Source organism: Lissotriton vulgaris, chromosome 9 (assembly GCF_964263255.1).
Source record: "Lissotriton vulgaris chromosome 9, aLisVul1.2, whole genome shotgun sequence".
Taxonomy (NCBI): Eukaryota; Metazoa; Chordata; class Amphibia; order Caudata; family Salamandridae; genus Lissotriton; species Lissotriton vulgaris.
The window spans coordinates 223,584,803-223,604,754 of record NC_141697.1 but is presented as its reverse complement, the minus strand read 5'-3'; the positions used below and the strand labels follow the sequence as shown (position 1 = coordinate 223,604,754).

Here is a 19,952-nt window from a genome sequence, read left to right as displayed (position 1 = left end):
ATCCTCTGAAACCGGAGTTTTTCGCCTCTCTCCCGCCTCTCTGTCGTGAGCCTATTATGGAGCTAATCAATCTTTCCCTCAGAGAGGGCGTGGTGCCGTTACCCTGGAAACAGGCTGTGGTCAAACCCATCTTGAAGAAACCGAATTCTGACCCCCTGCTCCCGGAGAATTACCGGCCCATCTCCCTCCTGCCTTGGACCGCCAAGGTCACGGAGGCACACGTGAATACCAGTCTGTCTGCCCACCTCTCGCGTAACAACATCCTTGACGAGACTCAAAATGGGTTTCGTGCTCAACATAGCACTGAAACGGCTTTGCTCTTTATGATTGAGCACTTGCGATCAGTGCTAGACGCGGGGCAGACCGCGGCGCTCCTATTGTTAGACCTGAGCGCCGCGTTCGACACGGTGTCTCATGACATTTTGCTGCGGCGTCTGGAGGAAGTGGGGATTGTCGGGAAGGCTCTTAAGTGGTTCCGCTCATTCCTCTCGGACCGGTCTTTTAAAGTAGCCATTCCACCTGGCCAGTCCTCGTGCCATTCTCTGGAACTGGGAGTCCCTCAGGGCTCTGCCCTCAGCCCCACATTATTCAATTTGTATGTGAAACCGCTGGCTGCTGTCGTCAGGCAATATGGCCTTACGATGACATCGTATGCCGACGACACGCAGCTGGCGGTGACACTCAGTGGGGACCCTGAGGTGACTGCGCCCAGATTCCGGGCAGGACTGATAGCTGTGGCTAGCTGGATGCGTAACAACTGCTTACAGCTTAATGCTAAAAAGACCGAGGTCCTGATTGTGGGGAAGCAGGCGGAACTCTGGGGAGACCAGTGGTGGCCTCTCGAACTGGGGGCGATGCCTATTCCAGTGGACGAAGTAAAAAATCTGGGGGTATGGCTGGATTCTAACCTTTCCTTTGCCAGCCATACAAAGAAGACAGCAGCCACCTGCTATGGCATTCTGCGAGGACTTAGACCAGTTCTCAAATTTTTCGACCCTCCCACACGTCAACTGGTGGTTCAGGCCTCTATCCTCTCACGGATAGACTACGGGAGTGCCTTGCTCCTTGGAGTCAATCAGGCTGAGGCGACGAGGCTCCAGAGGGTGCAGAATGCTGCTGCACGGGCCATTGTAGGTCTTCCGAGACGATGTTCTGTCTCTCCTGTCTTGGCCTCTCTGCACTGGCTTCCGGTCAGACAGAGAATCAAATTCAAGGTTCTCTGTCTGGCATTTAAGATCTTAAAGCTTTCTTCTCCTCCGGCCTTGACAGGCCTTATTTCTTCTTATGTCCCCACGCGATCCCTCAGATCCGAAGCCCAGTATCTGGCGAACAAGCCTAGGTTCAGGCTTAGCAGGATGGGAGGACGTTCCTTCCGCGTGCTGGCGGCAGACTTATGGAATTCCCTTCCTGTTCACATTCGGGCCCTCAACAGCTTGACCCTTTTTAGAAGGGCCATCAAAACCCACTTGTTCATCTCTGTAGGCTAATATCCCCCTCTGTCAGCTCTGATCTGTTGTGTTGTTGCATATGATCAGGCGCCAGGACGCCCCTTCGCTGGGGCAGCTGTTGCGCCTAATAAATGTTATTAACATAACATAACATAACATAACATAACATCGCACATGCAACTTCACTTTTGATTAGCCCTCAGAATGAACTATAGTTTTTCAAACTACAAATGATACGAGTACATTCAATTTGACTTGATAGGTTTTCAAGTATAAAAATGCAAGAAAAGCTTGAGCTTCACACCAGTGACTATTTTGAGGAATAGTGGGTAAGCCCTTTTTTTGTCTTTTATGCACTGCATGTGTGTCTCATTGTAAGTCTGTATACTAACCTGTGGATACAATTATATTTTTACTGTAATAAGGAAATGTAAGGGGCAGTATAACAACAGTGGAGTGCATAATTCTCTACATGGATGCAGAATTCATTGGCAGTGTTCGTCTATCGGGTAGGTTTTTTGCTTTTCTATTGCCCTAGAACCATATGCAGCTTCTGAATTTACACAACGGAAAAACTGATCAATTTCAAGGCCCTCTGCATCGCTTTTAAGGCCTGCATAAACATGGCCCTGATTATCTGATTGACTGCTTCCGCTGGTATACCCCGTCCAGAAATCTTCGGTCCTCTTCACACAAGTTGGTGGAGGTCTCCAAACCGAGACTCTCGAACTGAGGCGGTAAAAGCTTTATATATATCACAACCAGACTGTGGAATAGTCTGCCTATCAAGCTTAAACATTTGCAGTCTTGCTTTCCATCAGGAAAGGTTTAAAGGCCTTATTATTTACTGTATAATTTTTCATATTTAGACACAAGCCTTTACAGAATCTCAGTGATGTCATGCGGTTGGATGTCAAGTGCCTAGACGCCTCAGGGTATTAGTTGCGCTATACAAATAAATAAATAAATAAATAAATACAAAGAAAACATGCAAGTTCCACTATACTTTACTCCGTTTGGTGTACTGGAGAGAAATAAATCTATCATAATTTTTAATAAAAACCCTTTTACTCGACTATATTTAGGGTATCTGTAAGAAAAACACCATGAATGTGTTTGATGAGATTTCTGGATTTGTAGTAACACTGGCAAAATGCCCGTAGAATCTAACATTTTACTAACACCTATGAATCAGACAGAAACGCAAAATTAGACTACTGTGTGAAGTGATGGAAAGAAGAGATTACAATAGCAGAAATGACAAAAATATGATCACAGTTGCATGAAATGGTGCAATACTTTTAATTTTGCATAAACTTAAATTTTCAGAAAATTAAAACAGAGAAATGTGTAAAAATGAATACCTTTTCCAACAATCACGACTGAATCTTCAGGAAGGGTATTGCTTGAAATGGAGTCAAAGGTGTTAATTTGCTGTAAACTCGCCGTGGGCCCTGTAAACCCTAAACATTGCAAAACAATAGCTTTTAGTTGCAAATTCAAATATATAAGTAAGTCATGCGCTTTTTCCCACATAAGGCAATATACACTGTAAACTTTTAGTTTTAAAAACAAAACAGTTAGACAAATGTTGAACCATGACATGATGGATTATTTCGATAATGTGATTTATGTAACTCTTAGATATATACAGCTGTAATGGATGGAAGCAGGGTCACTGACCTGCTTCAGTGACTTGATCTGATTTCCTTGTACTGCGCATTATGAGCATATGGGAGGTGCTTGGCTCCTACTACGAGGGGGCCATACTGGAAAGGGTTCAGTTTCAGTATTTTTATTGGTTTTATGTTTTGATCACTTCTACTCTTCTTGATTTAATTAGTTTTACGTTACCAGTAAGACTTTCGATCAGGGGAGCCTGCGACAGGGGTTGCTGGTGCCCGGTTTGCACTGCCCATTTCTTTGCCCATCTGATTTGAAATGTTGCACTCATCAACACTATTTGGACACGTCTACCAGTCTTTGCATGGTGGTCTATTTAAACTGAGCGACACTGCATCCGCATGCCACTGGCAAGCACGTCTGAGCTTGGACTGCACTCAGCACTCGCCACCCTGCCTCTACAGCCCCCGATGACTTATTCGATACACGGTACTCCAGTAAGGGACTATTCACCATTGACATCAAGGCTAAGAACTCCAATTGCCTATGTTCAGACTTTCGCGTTCCACCTAGACACTTTCAAACAACTTGTCAATGATTTGATTCGACTGCCCTCAATCTTAAAAGGAGCAAATTTAACTATGCCCACTAGTCTTACAAGCACTTCCAAAAGAAGCAGCAAAAAAACCTGCTGCATTCTTTTAAATGCCAGGTCTTAAGTGAAGCACAACACAGAGTTTGCTGGGCTCATAGAAAGTCACAGAGAAATGGTCCGATGCTGCCTCAGACCCAGATATTGTTGAGGAAATCCCTGTAGGGTTTGCCTGTCACATAGTAAATGGACCTCTAAAGATGGGAGGAGGTTTGGCAGTTATTTAGCATTAACCCTTCACAGCCACCTTCGCCTCTGAACCTGCTACCACCTGCAAAGCTCTTTCCTTTAGCTTTCAATGCTCCAAACAGATTTATTTTAAGGGGATTCTACTTTACAGAGCTCCAGATCCTAAAATTGCCTTCACTGCAAACCTAGGCTCCTTACTGAACGGCAGTCTTTGCACAAATAATTTCACTATGCTTGGTGACTTTACCTTCCACCAAGTCTTCTACGGACTCCGACTCGGCTGGCCTAATGGATGTCATAACAGTACAGGCCTCATACAACTAGTACGGAGCCCCACTCATGAAGCTGGCCACACACTGGATGTCATTTTTTCTAACCACCCCTATCTAAAATATACAGGGTCCTTACCACTCAAATGGTCGGATCACTCAGCAGTCATATTTGAATTATCCTACTCAAACGTTCAAGCCCCTCCTTTCCCAATTGTCCTTAACAACTTGTGCTTGGAATACAATTGAACGTGATGCATTTGAAAAACAGCTCGCCGCCTTCCTCTCATCATTACCAGATGACATCGAATTAACCACTGTTATACGGACTGGCTCCATTCAGTGTGTACCTTTCTTGCACCCGAGAAAAAAAAATACAACACAAACGAGGTCAACCCACCGCACATTGGGATTCGGATGAACTCAGGGAGAGAAACGTATCTGCAAGCACTAGGAGCGCTTATGGAGAAAGAGCTACAATAGCTCTGTGAAGGACAAATATAAACAATGCCTCTCCGCGTATAAATCCATACTAGTCAAAGTGAAGGTGGATTACTATACTAATCAAATAACTGTTGCAAAAAATTCCCCTAAAGAACTTTCGAGGACGATATCTAAACTGGCATCTCCTTGCATACCGAAGGTTCCCAGTAATTAAACTCTTTGTGATGAGACTGCCTCATCTTTTCTGAATAAATTGGAATGAAAATTCCACGCTGTTAAATGTACAAAGGAGGCGACAGGTAAGGCCCAACATCCAGTAGGAAAAGAAACAACCCAAACTATATCATGCCCTCAAAGGCAGCAGATTTCTTTCCCCAAATTCACCACGCTCCCACCTAAACAGACCACAGACTTAATTTAAGCTGTTAAATCAGGCTCTCCCCAGTCCCCTGTCCAGCAACAGTGATTAAAATGGCCATGGACCCAATAGCTGAGATACTTACTTCACTGTTTAGTTCCATGTTAAAAGCCTGATATTTTCCTAAAGCTTGGAATAAACCATCCATTTTTCCCTTATTGAAAAAGCCTAATCAGACAAAACTAGAACAATCATCTAGCTCAGTTCATTGATGATCACCAGTAATTAGATGCCACGCAATAAGGCTTCAGGAGAGGCCATAGCACAGAATCAACTCATAATAAATCCACTGAAGAGGTCAGAGGCCCTAGATGCAAGGGGCCGCATTCGATACAGTCCATCATGAGCTTTTGATGGACCGATTTGGCAGAGAATGGAGTTCAAGAAACAGCTTGGACTTAGTTGCGTTACTTTGTGTCAGGGAATAAATCAGTAGCTTTTGAGTCCTTGTCTCTGAGCCTTTTTTCTCTTCTTTGCGGTGTCCCTCAGGGGTCATCGCTGAGTCCCACTCTATTTAATGTATATGTGTCATCACTGGCGCAATTAATTAGATCCTTCTGCTTCTCTCTTACATCCTATGCCGATGATACAAAAATAGTTGTGTTCTTATCCTCTAACCAAGAAAGAGAAACAGGTTGCAAATTTCATGACTGTATGCTGGCAATAAGTATCTGGATGAGTGACAATTGTTTAAAGTAGAACTCTGGAAAAATAGAAGTGACCATCTTCCGAAATAACACCTCTTTCTGGTCCCTTACGTGGTGGCCAGACGTAATAGGGCCCTTACCAATGCATGTCAAAAAAGCTAAAAAGCTAAAAATATAGAAGTCCTAATGGGCATCAGACTCGCATTTGGGGATAAGGTGAATGCAGATACTATACCCGTTACCCTGGGAATGTCAAAAAATAGTAGTAACCTCCCATATTTTATCAAAGCTTGACTACTGCAATGGACTATATGTCAACATGCAGTAGAAACACCTTAATAAACTGCAATTGCTGCAAAACGCTGCAGCCAGACATCTGACAGGCAGACTTAAATTCAAGTCAGTAAAAATCGAAAATATAAAACTCCAATGGCTCCCGATAAGGCATCAGATTAAATCCAAGGCTCTCCATATGGCCTTCAAGGAACTACAGGACTGTGCCAAAATTCGTCTCAGGCAGAGATTCAAATGGTACATTCCAAACAGAACCCTTGGCTCTCTTGGAACCAAGACTCTCGTAGTCTCCAAATTTAAGCGAGCCAATTGGGGCGGCAGAAGCTTTATCACCTGCACTGCCGCCATTGCCTGGAATGAACTTCCCTACCACGTCCGTTACTCTTCTAATCTGATCAATTTTAGGAAGACTCTGAAAATATGGCTATTCAACAACTAGGCCTGGCATCGCCATACCCCTGCTTCTGTCCAGTGCTGCACTGAGCTAACGACAGGACACCCTTGGGTAAACGTTGCGCTTTATAAATCCATTTAACATAACATTTATAGCCAGATTCCAAATAAAGATCTGCTCATTTCGCCCACTCGATCTCTAGCTGTACTCTGATGTGATGGTTCACCTGCCTCATGTTCCATAAAACCTTGCTGCAGTAATGCGACTTAACATATCTGCCATCCTTTCTGTTCTCTATATTTAGTATGAGTGTCCTAAGTAATTTTATTTGTCACTAGAGGAGTTGTTGAGAAGTAAGGGAATTTAGAATGACTGACATTTTTTATAAAAACTTGAAAGGCTTTAGGCAGGCAATTTTGTATGGCGTTAACTCTGCACTAAAAAGATGATTAAAATGTGAAAACTTGATGTGCCTTACCGATTAAACAAACCACGGAGTTGAAGGATTATGCAGGGGTTTCAAATCCAGTTCCTCAGAGGTGAAGAACTTGCAGGATAACCATTAACTGTGATACTATGTAGTCTGTAAGTATGATTATCTATGGCTGCTTTCAGGTTATACACAAAGCGTACACAGCTCTGATGGCTCTTGATGTCCAAAGCCACAGATGTAACACTATTATTAAATGTACAAAGCCTCTGACACCATAGATTGCACAGGTTATTTTTTGTTCAAGTCCTGTTTATTGACTGTGAACGCTATTTGTCTTAGCACGTTATTTTAGAGTTCAAAACAGGTACACATGGGGTGTGAACAACTCAGCTTGGAATATCTCCTTATGGCATAAAGTGCATTCACTATTTACAAAAACATGAAAAGACAATTGCAAAATTACAGTGAAAAAATAAATTCAACAATCGACAAAAAAGCAAAATACGTTAATGTGACAGCAAAATCCTATTTACAAGTGGAGTTTCAAGGTCCTACCATAAATCTAAGGGAAATTGTGTTGGTGTCCCAGGGGAATATTGTCAATTTATCCCTCAAAGGGGAACGTTAGTTATCCTGTATCTTGCCAGGGGCAATCATATCTTCAAAATTGTTAAATGCCTGGTTGTGAGATGCGCCTCTCACTATATGTCCCAAGTATCTGATTGGATCATATGGCTAATATTTCTCCTGGCAATCAAGTTGAGCCTACGCGTTTCGACCTGGATAGAAATCTTGACAGGATATGAGTTTTAAGGCAGGTCTTCATCAGGGCTCACAGAAGGTGTAGGGGATCGTCGTGTCACACCTAAGGGAGATTTATGAGGGGCATGTTTTAGTGGTTGAATATAGTACATAGGACCAATTACAGTAGTTATGGGTGATATTTACAAAACAGTGTGAGTGTTGGTTCTTAGGAATCACGTACCCGGGTGTGGAGAAATCGGTTCAGCATTCTTTGAGTGCTGGTGGGTATCAGGAGGCAGGGTTTCTCTCTAGCCGGAGTGGCTAGGTGTCCGCAGTCTTTAGTTACTGTGGAGGGAAATGGGAGGATGAGTTTGGAACTTCTTGTGAATCAATAGAGTCCTGTAGGCTTTTCTGCATTTGTAGCCTATTGCGTGGTGCATGCGCTCTGTGTGGCTTGTTGCAGGTCTAACAAAGAGTTGCGCTGGATTAACGCTTTTATGCTTTGTTTTAGGTGGCCGGTGTATCTCGTACCTGGGGAAATCCGAAAGAATCTCTTAGTGCGCCTCAGCGTTGCCGTCGCGGGACGGGTTCAATGCACAGTGGAGGGGCAAGGGGTCATTCAATTACCGGCGTCTCCTCGTTGGCGTGTTGCTTCTCTCTACGCCACCTCTGTGAAGTGTTTACACGGCGTTCCGAAGACTGGAAGTCTTACGTGTTCTTTGCAGGTGAGAGCGGAGCTCTCATTGGCTGGTGCACCGATTTTGATGTTAGGGCTCTGCTGATTGGACGGAGTCTCCCGTCATGGGCACTTGCGCTTGTTGCTAGGCGATCGTGACGCTTGTTACTTCGCCGAAAGCTGCCGGCAACGTGCTGGGTTTAATATTGTGATTCACATAAAGTTGGATATTTCTGATAATTCATTAAGTCCGTGGTTGACTGTGTCTAAATACATAATTGTCTTTGCTTCTTGCTTGGACAAGTTATCAGCCACATTTTTCCCTTTCACTTGTTTCACCACAGTCCATTTCAGGTCGTCTGGTCCGTGCTGTTTTTCAATGCAGTGTGTGACCATTGGTGCATTTTCCTTTTTGCATCGGATTCTGGAGCGATGTTGAGATATTCTCGTTTTTACGGGCTGGCTGGTTTTTCCAACGTACGCAAGCCCGCACGGGCATATGGCACAGTAGATTACGTTGCAGGTATTACAATTTGTGAATACCTCGTGTTTGATTTGTTTCAGGCCATAGGAAAAGACTGTTCCTTCTATAGTGCTACTACAGGAAATGCAATTACCGCATTTATGGTGTCCTTTGACTGGCGGAAGGTGCAAGAGTGACTGAATTGAACTTTCTTGCCTTGGTAGTGTGGTGTCAGCTCTAACCAATTTGTTTCTTACACTCTCGTTTTTTTTGAGTGCGAAAATGGGTGGACCTTCAAATGGTTTTAGGCTTCGGACTGTGTTCCAATTTTTTGTGACTATTTTCTTTATTTCTGCGGTTGCTCCTGAGAAGGTTGTCACACAAACCATTGGTGTTTCTTCCTTATTTTTGTCTTTGGGAGTCAAAAGGGTATCTCTCGGGATGTACCATGCTCTCTTCATACTTCTCTTTAGTAGTTTCCTGGGATATCCTCTCTCGATCAATTTACATATCAACTCTTGGGCGTGGTGGAAGTAGTCATTTTTCTTTGTGCAATTTCTGCGCAGTCTCATGAATTGGCTGAATGGTAGGTTTTCACGGAGGTTGCGTTGGTGAAAACTCGAGAAATGTAAAAAAGTGTTGCGGTCCGTCTCTTTGGTATATAGAGTGGTATACATGTTGCCCTCCTCATGTTTGACCATTAAATCCAAGAAATTTATTTGTGATTTGTTAAATGTCAGAGTGAACTGGATGTTGGGGTTACGGTCGTTGAGCCAGACTGCAAAGTCCTTCAATGATGTTTCGTCACCTCGCCACAGCATGAAAACGTCGTCTATATAACGTCGCCAAACTTTTATATGTCCTTCATATGGATTGTTATTATAAATCCAAGTGTCTTCATATAAGGCCATGTACATTATAGCCATTTCCGGCGCGAAGGGACATCCCATGGCCGTCCCCATCGTTTGGAGATATTGTACGTTGTTGAATTTAAAGAAATTGAATTTCAAGCACATTTCCGCTAGTTTGATTAGGAAGTCTGTGGGGACATTATGTGGCCTTTCTCTCTTTTCCAGAAAAAATTCAAGTGCTTCTAAGCCGTCTTCTTGCGGAATGTTCGAATATAGGCTCACGATGTCCATGGTGACTAGAAATTCCATTGGTTCATCAAAGGGTTGGCCATCTAGAAAGTTTATCGCTTCCATCGTGTCCTTAATGTAGCTTGCAGTCTGGCCCACGAGGGGTTTTAAAAATGTGTCGACGTATTTGGCCGGTCTTTCCAGAATGGAGTTCACCCCCGATATGATCGGGCGGCCAGTGGGGTTCATAGGATCCTTATGAACTTTGGGTAGAATATACATCAAGGGCGTGCGTGGATTCTTGTTGATTAAATATTCTCCCTCTTTTTTGGATAGCCATCCTTCTTTTTTACCTTGATCGACCAGCATTTCTAGGCGATTTTTCAGTTTATCGTTCCAGTTGTCATTTGTTTTTTTATAATATTTTTCATCGGTGAGTTGCCGCAGCACTTCAGCTTCGTACATTTCTCGTGGGAGGATAACAATCCCCCCACCTTTATCCGCCGGCTTAATGATGAGACTTTTATTGTCTTGGAGTCCCTGTAGGGCGATTTTTTCATCCAGTGTTAGATTCCATTTTATATATTTTCTGCTCATTCTTTTGTCTAACGTGTCTAGGTCACGTAACACGTTCTTTTAGAACGTTAGTAGTTCTACAGGCATCTGGCTGGAATTGGGAAAAAAGGTTGAAGGATTTTTCAGTCCGGAGTAGTTTCTGGTCATTAGGTCTGGTTGATTTTCAAAGAATATCTTGAGCCTCATTTTTCGAAAAAGTTGTATGAGTTCCAATTTTGTTTGACAGATATCTGGACGGACGGTTGGAATGAATGTGAGGCCTTTCTGTAGCACACTTCTTTCGTTATCTGTCAAAGTGTGGTTGGACAGGTTGAAGACTGCGTTTGGGTATGGTTCTACCAACGGTACACTTGTCTCCTCGTTGTGATCTCCCCTTGGTATTGGTTGTTGGGGCGGTTGAACCACCTGTTGCCTCTCGGTCGGCCACGGGATCTGCCTCTGCCTCTGTCGGAAAAAGGTGCCTGTTGGTAAAATTGGCGGGCTTGGTCGTCTCTGTTGCTGGTGGAGGCGTCGGCGTCACTTGAGTTGGTTGATGCGGAGGAATCTTCTGAGAATGTTATAATAGTTTCTGCTTTTTGAAGAACAACACAGCAATTGAAAACGCCCAGGCACTTTTAAGCAAATTAGAAAAAGAAAACCAAATCTTCCAGAAAACAACCGAAGACTTCAAAAAGCAGAAACTATTGAAAGATATCACAAACTATTCTGAGAAAAAAACTTACCCGTATCTGGATAAGGACTACTACAAACAACAACAGAACACCAGTGCCTTACGTACATACAGAGGCAGAAGTAGAAGACAATTTATAACATTCTCAGAAGATTCCTCCGCATCAACCAACTCAAGTGACGCCGACGCCTCCACCAGCAACAGAGACGACCAAGCCCGCCACTGGATGAAAAAATCGCCCTACAGGGACTCCAAGACAATAAAAGTCTCATCATTAAGCCGGCGGATAAAGGTGGGGGGATTGTTATCCTCCCACGAGAAATGTACGAAGCTGAAGTGCTGCGGCAACTCACCGATGAAAAATATTATAAAAAAACAAATGACAACTGGAACGATAAACTGAAAAATCGCCTAGAAATGCTGGTCGATCAAGGTAAAAAAGAAGGATGGCTATCCAAAAAAGAGGGAGAATATTTAATCAACAAGAATCCACGCACGCCCTTGATGTATATTCTACCCAAAGTTCATAAGGATCCTATGAACCCCCCTGGCCGCCCGATCATATCGGGGGTGAACTCCATTCTGGAAAGACCGGCCAAATACGTCGACACATTTTTAAAACCCCTCGTGGGCCAGACTGCAAGCTACATTAAGGACACGATGGAAGCGATAAACTTTCTAGATGGCCAACCCTTTGATGAACCAATGGAATTTCTAGTCACCATGGACATCGTGAGCCTATATTCGAACATTCCGCAAGAAGACGGCTTAGAAGCACTTGAATTTTTTCTGGAAAAGAGAGAAAGGCCACATAATGTCCCCACAGACTTCCTAATCAAACTAGCGGAAATGTGCTTGAAATTCAATTTCTTTAAATTCAACAACGTACAATATCTCCAAACGATGGGGACGGCCATGGGATGTCCCTTCGCGCCGGAAATGGCTATATTGTACATGGCCTTATATGAAGACACTTGGATTTATAATAACAATCCATATGAAGGACATATAAAAGTTTGGCGACGTTATATAGACGACGTTTTCATGCTGTGGCGAGGTGACGAAACATCATTGAAGGACTTTGCAGTCTGGCTCAACGACCGTAACCCCAACATCCAGTTCACTCTGACATTTAACAAATCACAAATAAATTTCTTGGATTTAATGGTCAAACATGAGGAGGGCAACATGTATACCACTCTATATACCAAAGAGACGGACCGCAACACTTTTTTACATTTCTCGAGTTTTCACCAACGCAACCTCCGTGAAAACCTACCATTCAGCCAATTCATGAGACTGCGCAGAAATTGCACAAAGAAAAATGACTACTTCCACCACGCCCAAGAGTTGATATGTAAATTGATCGAGAGAGGATATCCCAGGAAACTACTAAAGAGAAGTATGAAGAGAGCATGGTACATCCCGAGAGATACCCTTTTGACTCCCAAAGACAAAAATAAGGAAGAAACACCAATGGTTTGTGTGACAACCTTCTCAGGAGCAACCGCAGAAATAAAGAAAATAGTCACAAAAAATTGGAACACAGTCCGAAGCCTAAAACCATTTGAAGGTCCACCCATTTTCGCACTCAAAAAAAACGAGAGTGTAAGAAACAAATTGGTTAGAGCTGACACCACACTACCAAGGCAAGAAAGTTCAATTCAGTCACTCTTGCACCTTCCGCCAGTCAAAGGACACCATAAATGCGGTAATTGCATTTCCTGTAGTAGCACTATAGAAGGAACAGTCTTTTCCTATGGCCTGAAACAAATCAAACACGAGGTATTCACAAATTGTAATACCTGCAACGTAATCTACTGTGCCATATGCCCGTGCGGGCTTGCGTACGTTGGAAAAACCAGCCAGCCCGTAAAAACGAGAATATCTCAACATCGCTCCAGAATCCGATGCAAAAAGGAAAATGCACCAATGGTCACACACTGCATTGAAAAACAGCACGGACCAGACGACCTGAAATGGACTGTGGTGAAACAAGTGAAAGGGAAAAATGTGGCTGATAACTTGTCCAAGCAAGAAGCAAAGACAATTATGTATTTAGACACAGTCAACCACGGACTTAATGAATTATCAGAAATATCCAACTTTATGTGAATCACAATATTAAACCCAGCACGTTGCCAGCAGCTTTCGGCGAAGTAACAAGCGTCACGATCGCCTAGCAACAAGCGCAAGTGCCCATGACGGGAGACTCCGTCCAATCAGCAGAGCTCTAACATCAAAATCGGTGCACCAGCCAATGAGAGCTCCGCTCTCACCTGCAAAGAACACGTAAGACTTCCAGTCTTCGGAACGCCGTGTAAACACTTCACAGAGGTGGCGTAGAGAGAAGCAACACGCCAACGAGGAGACGCCGGTAATTGAATGACCCCTTGCCCCTCCACTGTGCATTGAACCCGTCCCGCGACGGCAACGCTGAGGCGCACTAAGAGATTCTTTCGGATTTCCCCAGGTACGAGATACACCGGCCACCTAAAACAAAGCATAAAAGCGTTAATCCAGCGCAACTCTTTGTTAGACCGGCAACAAGCCACACAGAGCGCATGCACCACGCAATAGGCTACAAATGCAGACAAGCCTACATGACTCTATTGATTCACAAGAAGTTCCAAACTCATCCTCCCATTTCCCTCCACAGTAACTAAAGACTGCGGACACCTAGCCACTCCGGCTAGAGAGAAACCCTGCCTCCTGATACCCACCAGCACTCAAAGAATGCTGAACCGATTTCTCCACACCCGGGTACGTGATTCCTAAGAACCAACACTCACACTGTTTTGTAAATATCACCCATAACTACTGTAATTGGTCCTATGTACTATATTCAACCACTAAAACATGCCCCTCATAAATCTCCCTTAGGTGTGACACGACGATCCCCTACACCTTCTGTGAGCCCTGATGAAGACCTGCCTTAAAACTCATATCCTGTCAAGATTTCTATCCAGGTCGAAACGCGTAGGCTCAACTTGATTGCCAGGAGAAATATTAGCCATATGATCCAATCAGATACTTGGGACATATAGTGAGAGGCGCATCTCACAACCAGGCATTTAACAATTTTGAAGATATGATTGCCCCTGGCAAGATACAGGATAACTAACGTTCCCCTTTGAGGGATAAATTGACAATATTCCCCTGGGACACCAACACAATTTCCCTTAGATTTATGGTAGGACCTTGAAACTCCACTTGTAAATAGGATTTTGCTGTCACATTAACGTATTTTGCTTTTTTGTCGATTGTTGAATTTATTTTTTCACTGTAATTTTGCAATTGTCTTTTCATGTTTTTGTAAATAGTGAATGCACTTTATGCCATAAGGAGATATTCCAAGCTGAGTTGTTCACACCCCATGTGTACCTGTTTTGAACTCTAAAATAACGTGCTAAGACAAATAGCGTTCACAGTCAATAAACAGGACTTGAACAAAAAATAACCTGTGCAATCTATGGTGTCAGAGGCTTTGTACATTTAATAATATTGACCTAGATTCCTGCCTCTGATCGCCTCAACAGAATCTATCCCCAGTGATTTTTGTTCACAGATGTAACACATCATGGAAGTTCCTGCTAGATTATCCTGGTCTCTGCGTGGCACAATTTTGACAGTGAAGTTGGGCAATGGTATCAGCCTGATATAAAGTGACGCAATAAAGTTTACACGTAAGACAGAAGCAGAAAGGCAATGTCAGCCAGGGTGACTGCATTGTGCAAGTCTAAATAAGGTCTATATGGCACCAGTTCTTACCTATACCTATGCTGGTAAAAGTATTAACCATAATTTCACTTTTACCATTTCCCTACCTACAGTCTAGCATGGATCAGGCCTTAAAGCTATCATTCCTTTTCGCTCTACATAGGATTTAATTGGCAAGCCCAGAAAAGAAGATTACCCTTACCTATTTGAAGACTATAATATCAGGGCTTAATATTCACAAGAATCCCATCTTTCCTGCTGGAATTTAAAATAGAAATATTTACCTATGGGTATTTGGAATCTTTCATTGAATTCTGTGCCACCAATTCTAGCCTAAAACACCATGTCATTTTGGAACAGAAATTTCTACTGCACTCCTTGTTGCCTTCCCGAAGATAAGATTTTCATCTCTTCTTGAAAATCACTCCTCTTTTAGTCAGTTCCTCTATATACTCCTGTCCTCTATATGTAGTATAGACCTTCTATTATGGAGACTATTCTGGGAAACTCATAAATGTAACATATTTCTGTCAAGTGATGAGACCATAGCTCCTCTGCTTCCCACATTAGATCACTCATTGTAGCAAGTTCCTTAAAGCATTGGCCCTTTTGCTCCCAGATAGTATGCATCTGATCCTGTAGGCAAGGTTTAGTTACCGCTGCATATTTATGAATACCAATAATCCTGTAGCACTTGTGCTTCATATTACAGAGGCTGAAACTGCAACAAGGTTAGGCATCCAATACATTTACAGTGTTCGTAAAAGTGTTGAATCAAAAATGAAAACGTGGCTAAATTGAAATTGCTAATTATCATAAAACTATCCAAATATCGATTGAGCACAGAAATTATGCCAAAATAAATATACAAAAGAGTAGTTTTACAGAGGCAATACTTTTATTTATCAATCTCTTATTTGTATAGGAAAAGACTGCTCCACGAAATTTTACACGTACAGTGAAAACATATGTGCTGCTAGATGTTTGTAGGAAGAAATCAGCATTGGTTTCGTTCTGTAGTGTTTTGCTCACAACTCTGTCAAATCTTAAACAAAGTCATCAAACTTGCTCCTGCATTCAGTCCTGAAAGAGCTGGTACAAGGTATTAGGCGTTGTCCTCTTCTCTTGTAATACTCCACAGGAAGGGAGGGAAAAGATGCAAAGAGGGTGGATAAAATAAGCACAATCTGCATCACTAGAAAAACTCACCAACCTTTTGTAGGTTTAGGACATTTCTGTTGCTCTTTTGTATGACCTCTGAGTGGGCTGGCCGAGACCTCTTTCTGGTCGTCTTCAAAATCCAGAACTCCACTCCCATAATTCATACGTTGTCCAACTACGCTGACATCGGCACTTGACAAGTCATTTGTTGATATAACTGTGCAACAGAATTGAAACAAAAACTTCAATGCCTGGTGTTAACCACAAAGATTGAATGTAACCACAGATGAGGACCACAAAGCACAGCTAAAATGCTCACAGCATCCCCCAAACCATCCAAATGCTCAAATTTGCAGGAATTTTATTAGAAGACCGGAGGCTATCATTATGCATTATTCCTTTATTGCAAACTCCACACACAGCCACTTTGAAGTATTACATCACAATTTGAAATTGTTCATGACAGAATACAGCTAGACCCTAATAGGCATGCCCACAGTACATTCTGCCTCTTTTAAATGAGACTCCACACAGATAAGTATCTACAATTTTCTAGCTATAATATCTTTATATTGTTGTCTTTCTTTTAGGAATTGTATACTGGTTTCAAATTTAAGGAAACCTTCTCCCTTATTCATAGCCATAATCGCTTTGATTTTTTAGTATTCATTGTAAAAGCTTAGCGCTAGGTTATCTTGATATTGGGCAAAGCTTACACGAGTCTTACCCCTGTTATTCTTTAAACTGTTTTTCTGGTTTGATTAAGTGACATATATATATATATATATATATATATATATATATATATATATATTCTGATGCTTAAACTGATCGCCCTGACGCCCCCAATCCTAATATTAATGAAGAATTACTTAAAAAATGATGCAACAGGAGATGCGCACTTGAGGGAGTGAAAACTTGCAACAAGTCATGTCTAATAGGAGGTCCCTAATCTCTGTTGAGGATTGTGACTTGGAAGACCTCCTCAGGGGGAGAGTCTGATTGCGGTGGGAAAGGGGAAAAACAACAACAATACATTTAATGCTATTGAGGGGGCAACTTCCAAGAGCATATTGAGAGGTCCAAGCACTTCAACTTATACTGGAGGTCTAAGCACCTCATCGCATAATGGAGGTCTAAGCACCTCAATTCACACTGGAGGTCTAAGCACCTCAACATATAATGGAGGTCTAAGCACCTCAAACAGATCAGGAGGTCAAAACACCCTGAAAGTCTTGGGTGTCCAACACAGCGCAACTCATACAGGTGTCCGAGCAGCACACATATCTTGAGTGCTCAGAGTACAGCGGAAAATATTGCCATGGAAGAAGAAGGGCATCAGAGTGAAGAATTACTCGGATACATCCTAGACCTGGATCAGGATATTAAGGACATTGAATGCCTCTTCACAGTGGAAGAACAATCGTAACCCTCTAAGGGGATGATAATGGATCCCCTTGTTCAGGAGAGGTTTTCACCACATAACATCAGGCATCCAAAAAGTGCTGAATGGTGGCCTCAAGATCATGTGGGAAGATTTATTAGAAGGTGGATAAGAAATCGCCTGAAAAAAGAGGCACGTAACATTTTTTAGAGCCGAGTGCTCTAGACCAGTGATCCAAGAGAAAGTCTGCTTGACACCAAACCTGCATCCTGAACGTATCACCTTTTTATTCGAGCTGGGGAGAGACCTCAGAAAAAGCATTGAAATATCCCTTAAGGCCTGCCAAGATTGCCTTCTCGACATCCTAGGTCTCCTAGCTAGAATAATTGGCATGGCAGAGGAGGCTCATATTAATGGGACCCCAGTAGGTATTAATCTACTTAGGAGCTGAAGCCAGAGAGCTGTTATCCACTTAGCAAATGCAAATGCAGGGTTGTAGGCCAAACAGAGCAGGGTTGTCCTAAGCAAGATCAACCTAAAAGTAGGACACATGGCGGATAAAGAACTCTCTGAAAACCCCAAAGGCCTCCTGTTCAGAGAGGATATGATTAAAACAATAGGTAAATATGTGAGTACGTTCAAGGCCTTGGACAAAGCACAGACAAATATGAGAAGGGTGTTTTAACACTAATGTTTTTAGCTGTGCCGGAAGAAGGAGCCTTACTACCGGCCGAGGTGCTCAAAGGCCCAACTTAAGATAAAGAGGCTACAGTAGAGGTTACCAGCCAGGTACCTCACAGTCCTTCTACCCCCAACAAACCACTCGTACCAGAGGCTTCAGATCCAGAGGACAAGGATCCAGTTTTCAGAGTGAGTACGAACACTACACATATTTTCCACAGTAAAAGTGGGGGGTCAACTCAAGTTCTTTTCCCATGCTTGGAAATTAATTACACAAGACCATTGGCTCCTGGAAACCATTAAGGCCTTCAAAATAGATTTGGCAGAGTTCCTGGTCCAATCCCCTTTCCCAAGAGTATTGAAACTTACCTTAGAGCAACAGAAGGTGGTAGAAGAAGAGGTGGTCTCTGGGATACAAAAAGGTGCAATCATAGAGGTTCCTTGGGAATGCCAAGTTTTTATAAGTACTCTCTTCCTTGTGGAGAAAAAAGACTAAGGACGGAGACCAGTTATGAATCTCAGGGACATGAACAGATTCCTAGTCCACAGACATTTCAAGTTGGAGGACATCCATCTCTTGAGGGACATTCTATTAGAAAATGGCTGGCTGGTGAAGTTGGGCATGAAGGATGCCTACTTCACCATTCCAATGGACATGGATTCTCAAGGTTACCTTCAGTCCATATGGAATCACCGTCTTTTTAAGTTTCAGGCACTTTCCTTCAGCCTATCCTAAGCTCCTTAGTGTTTCACCAAGGTAATGAGAGCGGCTGCCTCCTTTCTGAGAGAGTGGGGTATAAGAATAATTATTTATCTAGACGATATCCTCGTAATGTCCCAATATCATTTTCAGATTTTAAAAGATCTGGAATTGGTGGTAAATCTTCTAGAGAGTTTCATAATAAAGAAGGAGAAGTCTATTCTGGTTCCTTTCAGGTCCCTAGGATTTTTTAGTTTTTCGATAGACACAATAAAGACCCTTCTTCAGTTGTCAGAGAAGAAAACTTACCAAGATTTGATAGGAGACCAGATTTGTGTTGAGAAGGGACTCTATAACCTTGACAGAGCAAGCCAGGCTCCTAGGTCTCCTTTCCTCTTCTATTCAAGCAATATTTCTGGGGCCATTACATTATCGAGCTCTACAGAGGGTGAAAGCGAGAGCTCAACAAGAAGGATCATGGTATGGGGATACTGTGATTCTAGATCAAGATGTCAAATTATAATTTGATTGGTGGTTGGAGTTCCCCAGAATATAAGATTCGGATGCAAGCCTTCATGGCTGTGGTGCATGCCTGGGCAACCTGGCCACAGGAGGTTTATGGTCTTATATGGCGAGGTCCCACCACATAAATTATCAGGAGTTGAGAGCAGGCCTCTATGCTCCAATGAGCTCAAAAAACTCTCTGCAGGGCAGAACCGTCATGTTAAAAATGGACAATGTGTCTGCAGTGGCATACATAAATCGGTTAGGGGAGTAGAAAATCTCCAGTCTCGTCAGATTTGCCAAAAAGAATATGGATGTTCGGTCTGGAACACAAGACCAGCTTGAGAGCAGAGTACTCACAGGGGAAACACAATATTGCAGCAGATTGGAACTTTAGGTTCTTGAAAGACTAAAGCGACTAGAAGCTGAATGAGAGCTGCTTCAGATGACTGTCACGTATGGGGTCCTTTGGAGGTGGATCTCTTTGTAAGCAGGTTGAAATTCAACTGAAGTACTTCAGCTGGATGCCAGACTCGGGTGCTCAGGCAATCAATGTGTTCGTGCAACCCTGGAAGGGAGACCAAGCTTATGCCTTTCCCCCTTTGCAATGATCCAGAGGATTCTCTAGTAGGTAAGACAAGAGCAATATTCTCTGTTACTAGTAACTCCCTATTGGCCATCCAAAACTTGGCTACCAATTACCTTAGAATTGGCCTGCAATATTCCCTTGCTTTTACCAATAGGGAAAAGCCTTTACGGGACGTAGAGGGAAGAGAACACACT

General features: G+C 42.9%; 1 protein-coding gene across 1 annotated transcript in view; it reads right to left on the bottom strand.

Moving 5' to 3' along the window:
• TOGARAM1 (TOG array regulator of axonemal microtubules 1) overlaps positions 1–19,952 on the bottom strand; it is an 871,068-nt gene that overhangs the window by 474,445 nt on the left and 376,671 nt on the right. Inside the window, exons 8-9 of the mRNA XM_086937344.1 lie at positions 15,953–16,117; positions 2,813–2,911 (exon numbers count right to left, since the gene is read on the bottom strand). Coding sequence (XP_086793470.1) covers positions 2,813–2,911; positions 15,953–16,117 — 264 coding nt within the window. The remainder of the gene's footprint in view (positions 1–2,812; positions 2,912–15,952; positions 16,118–19,952) is intronic.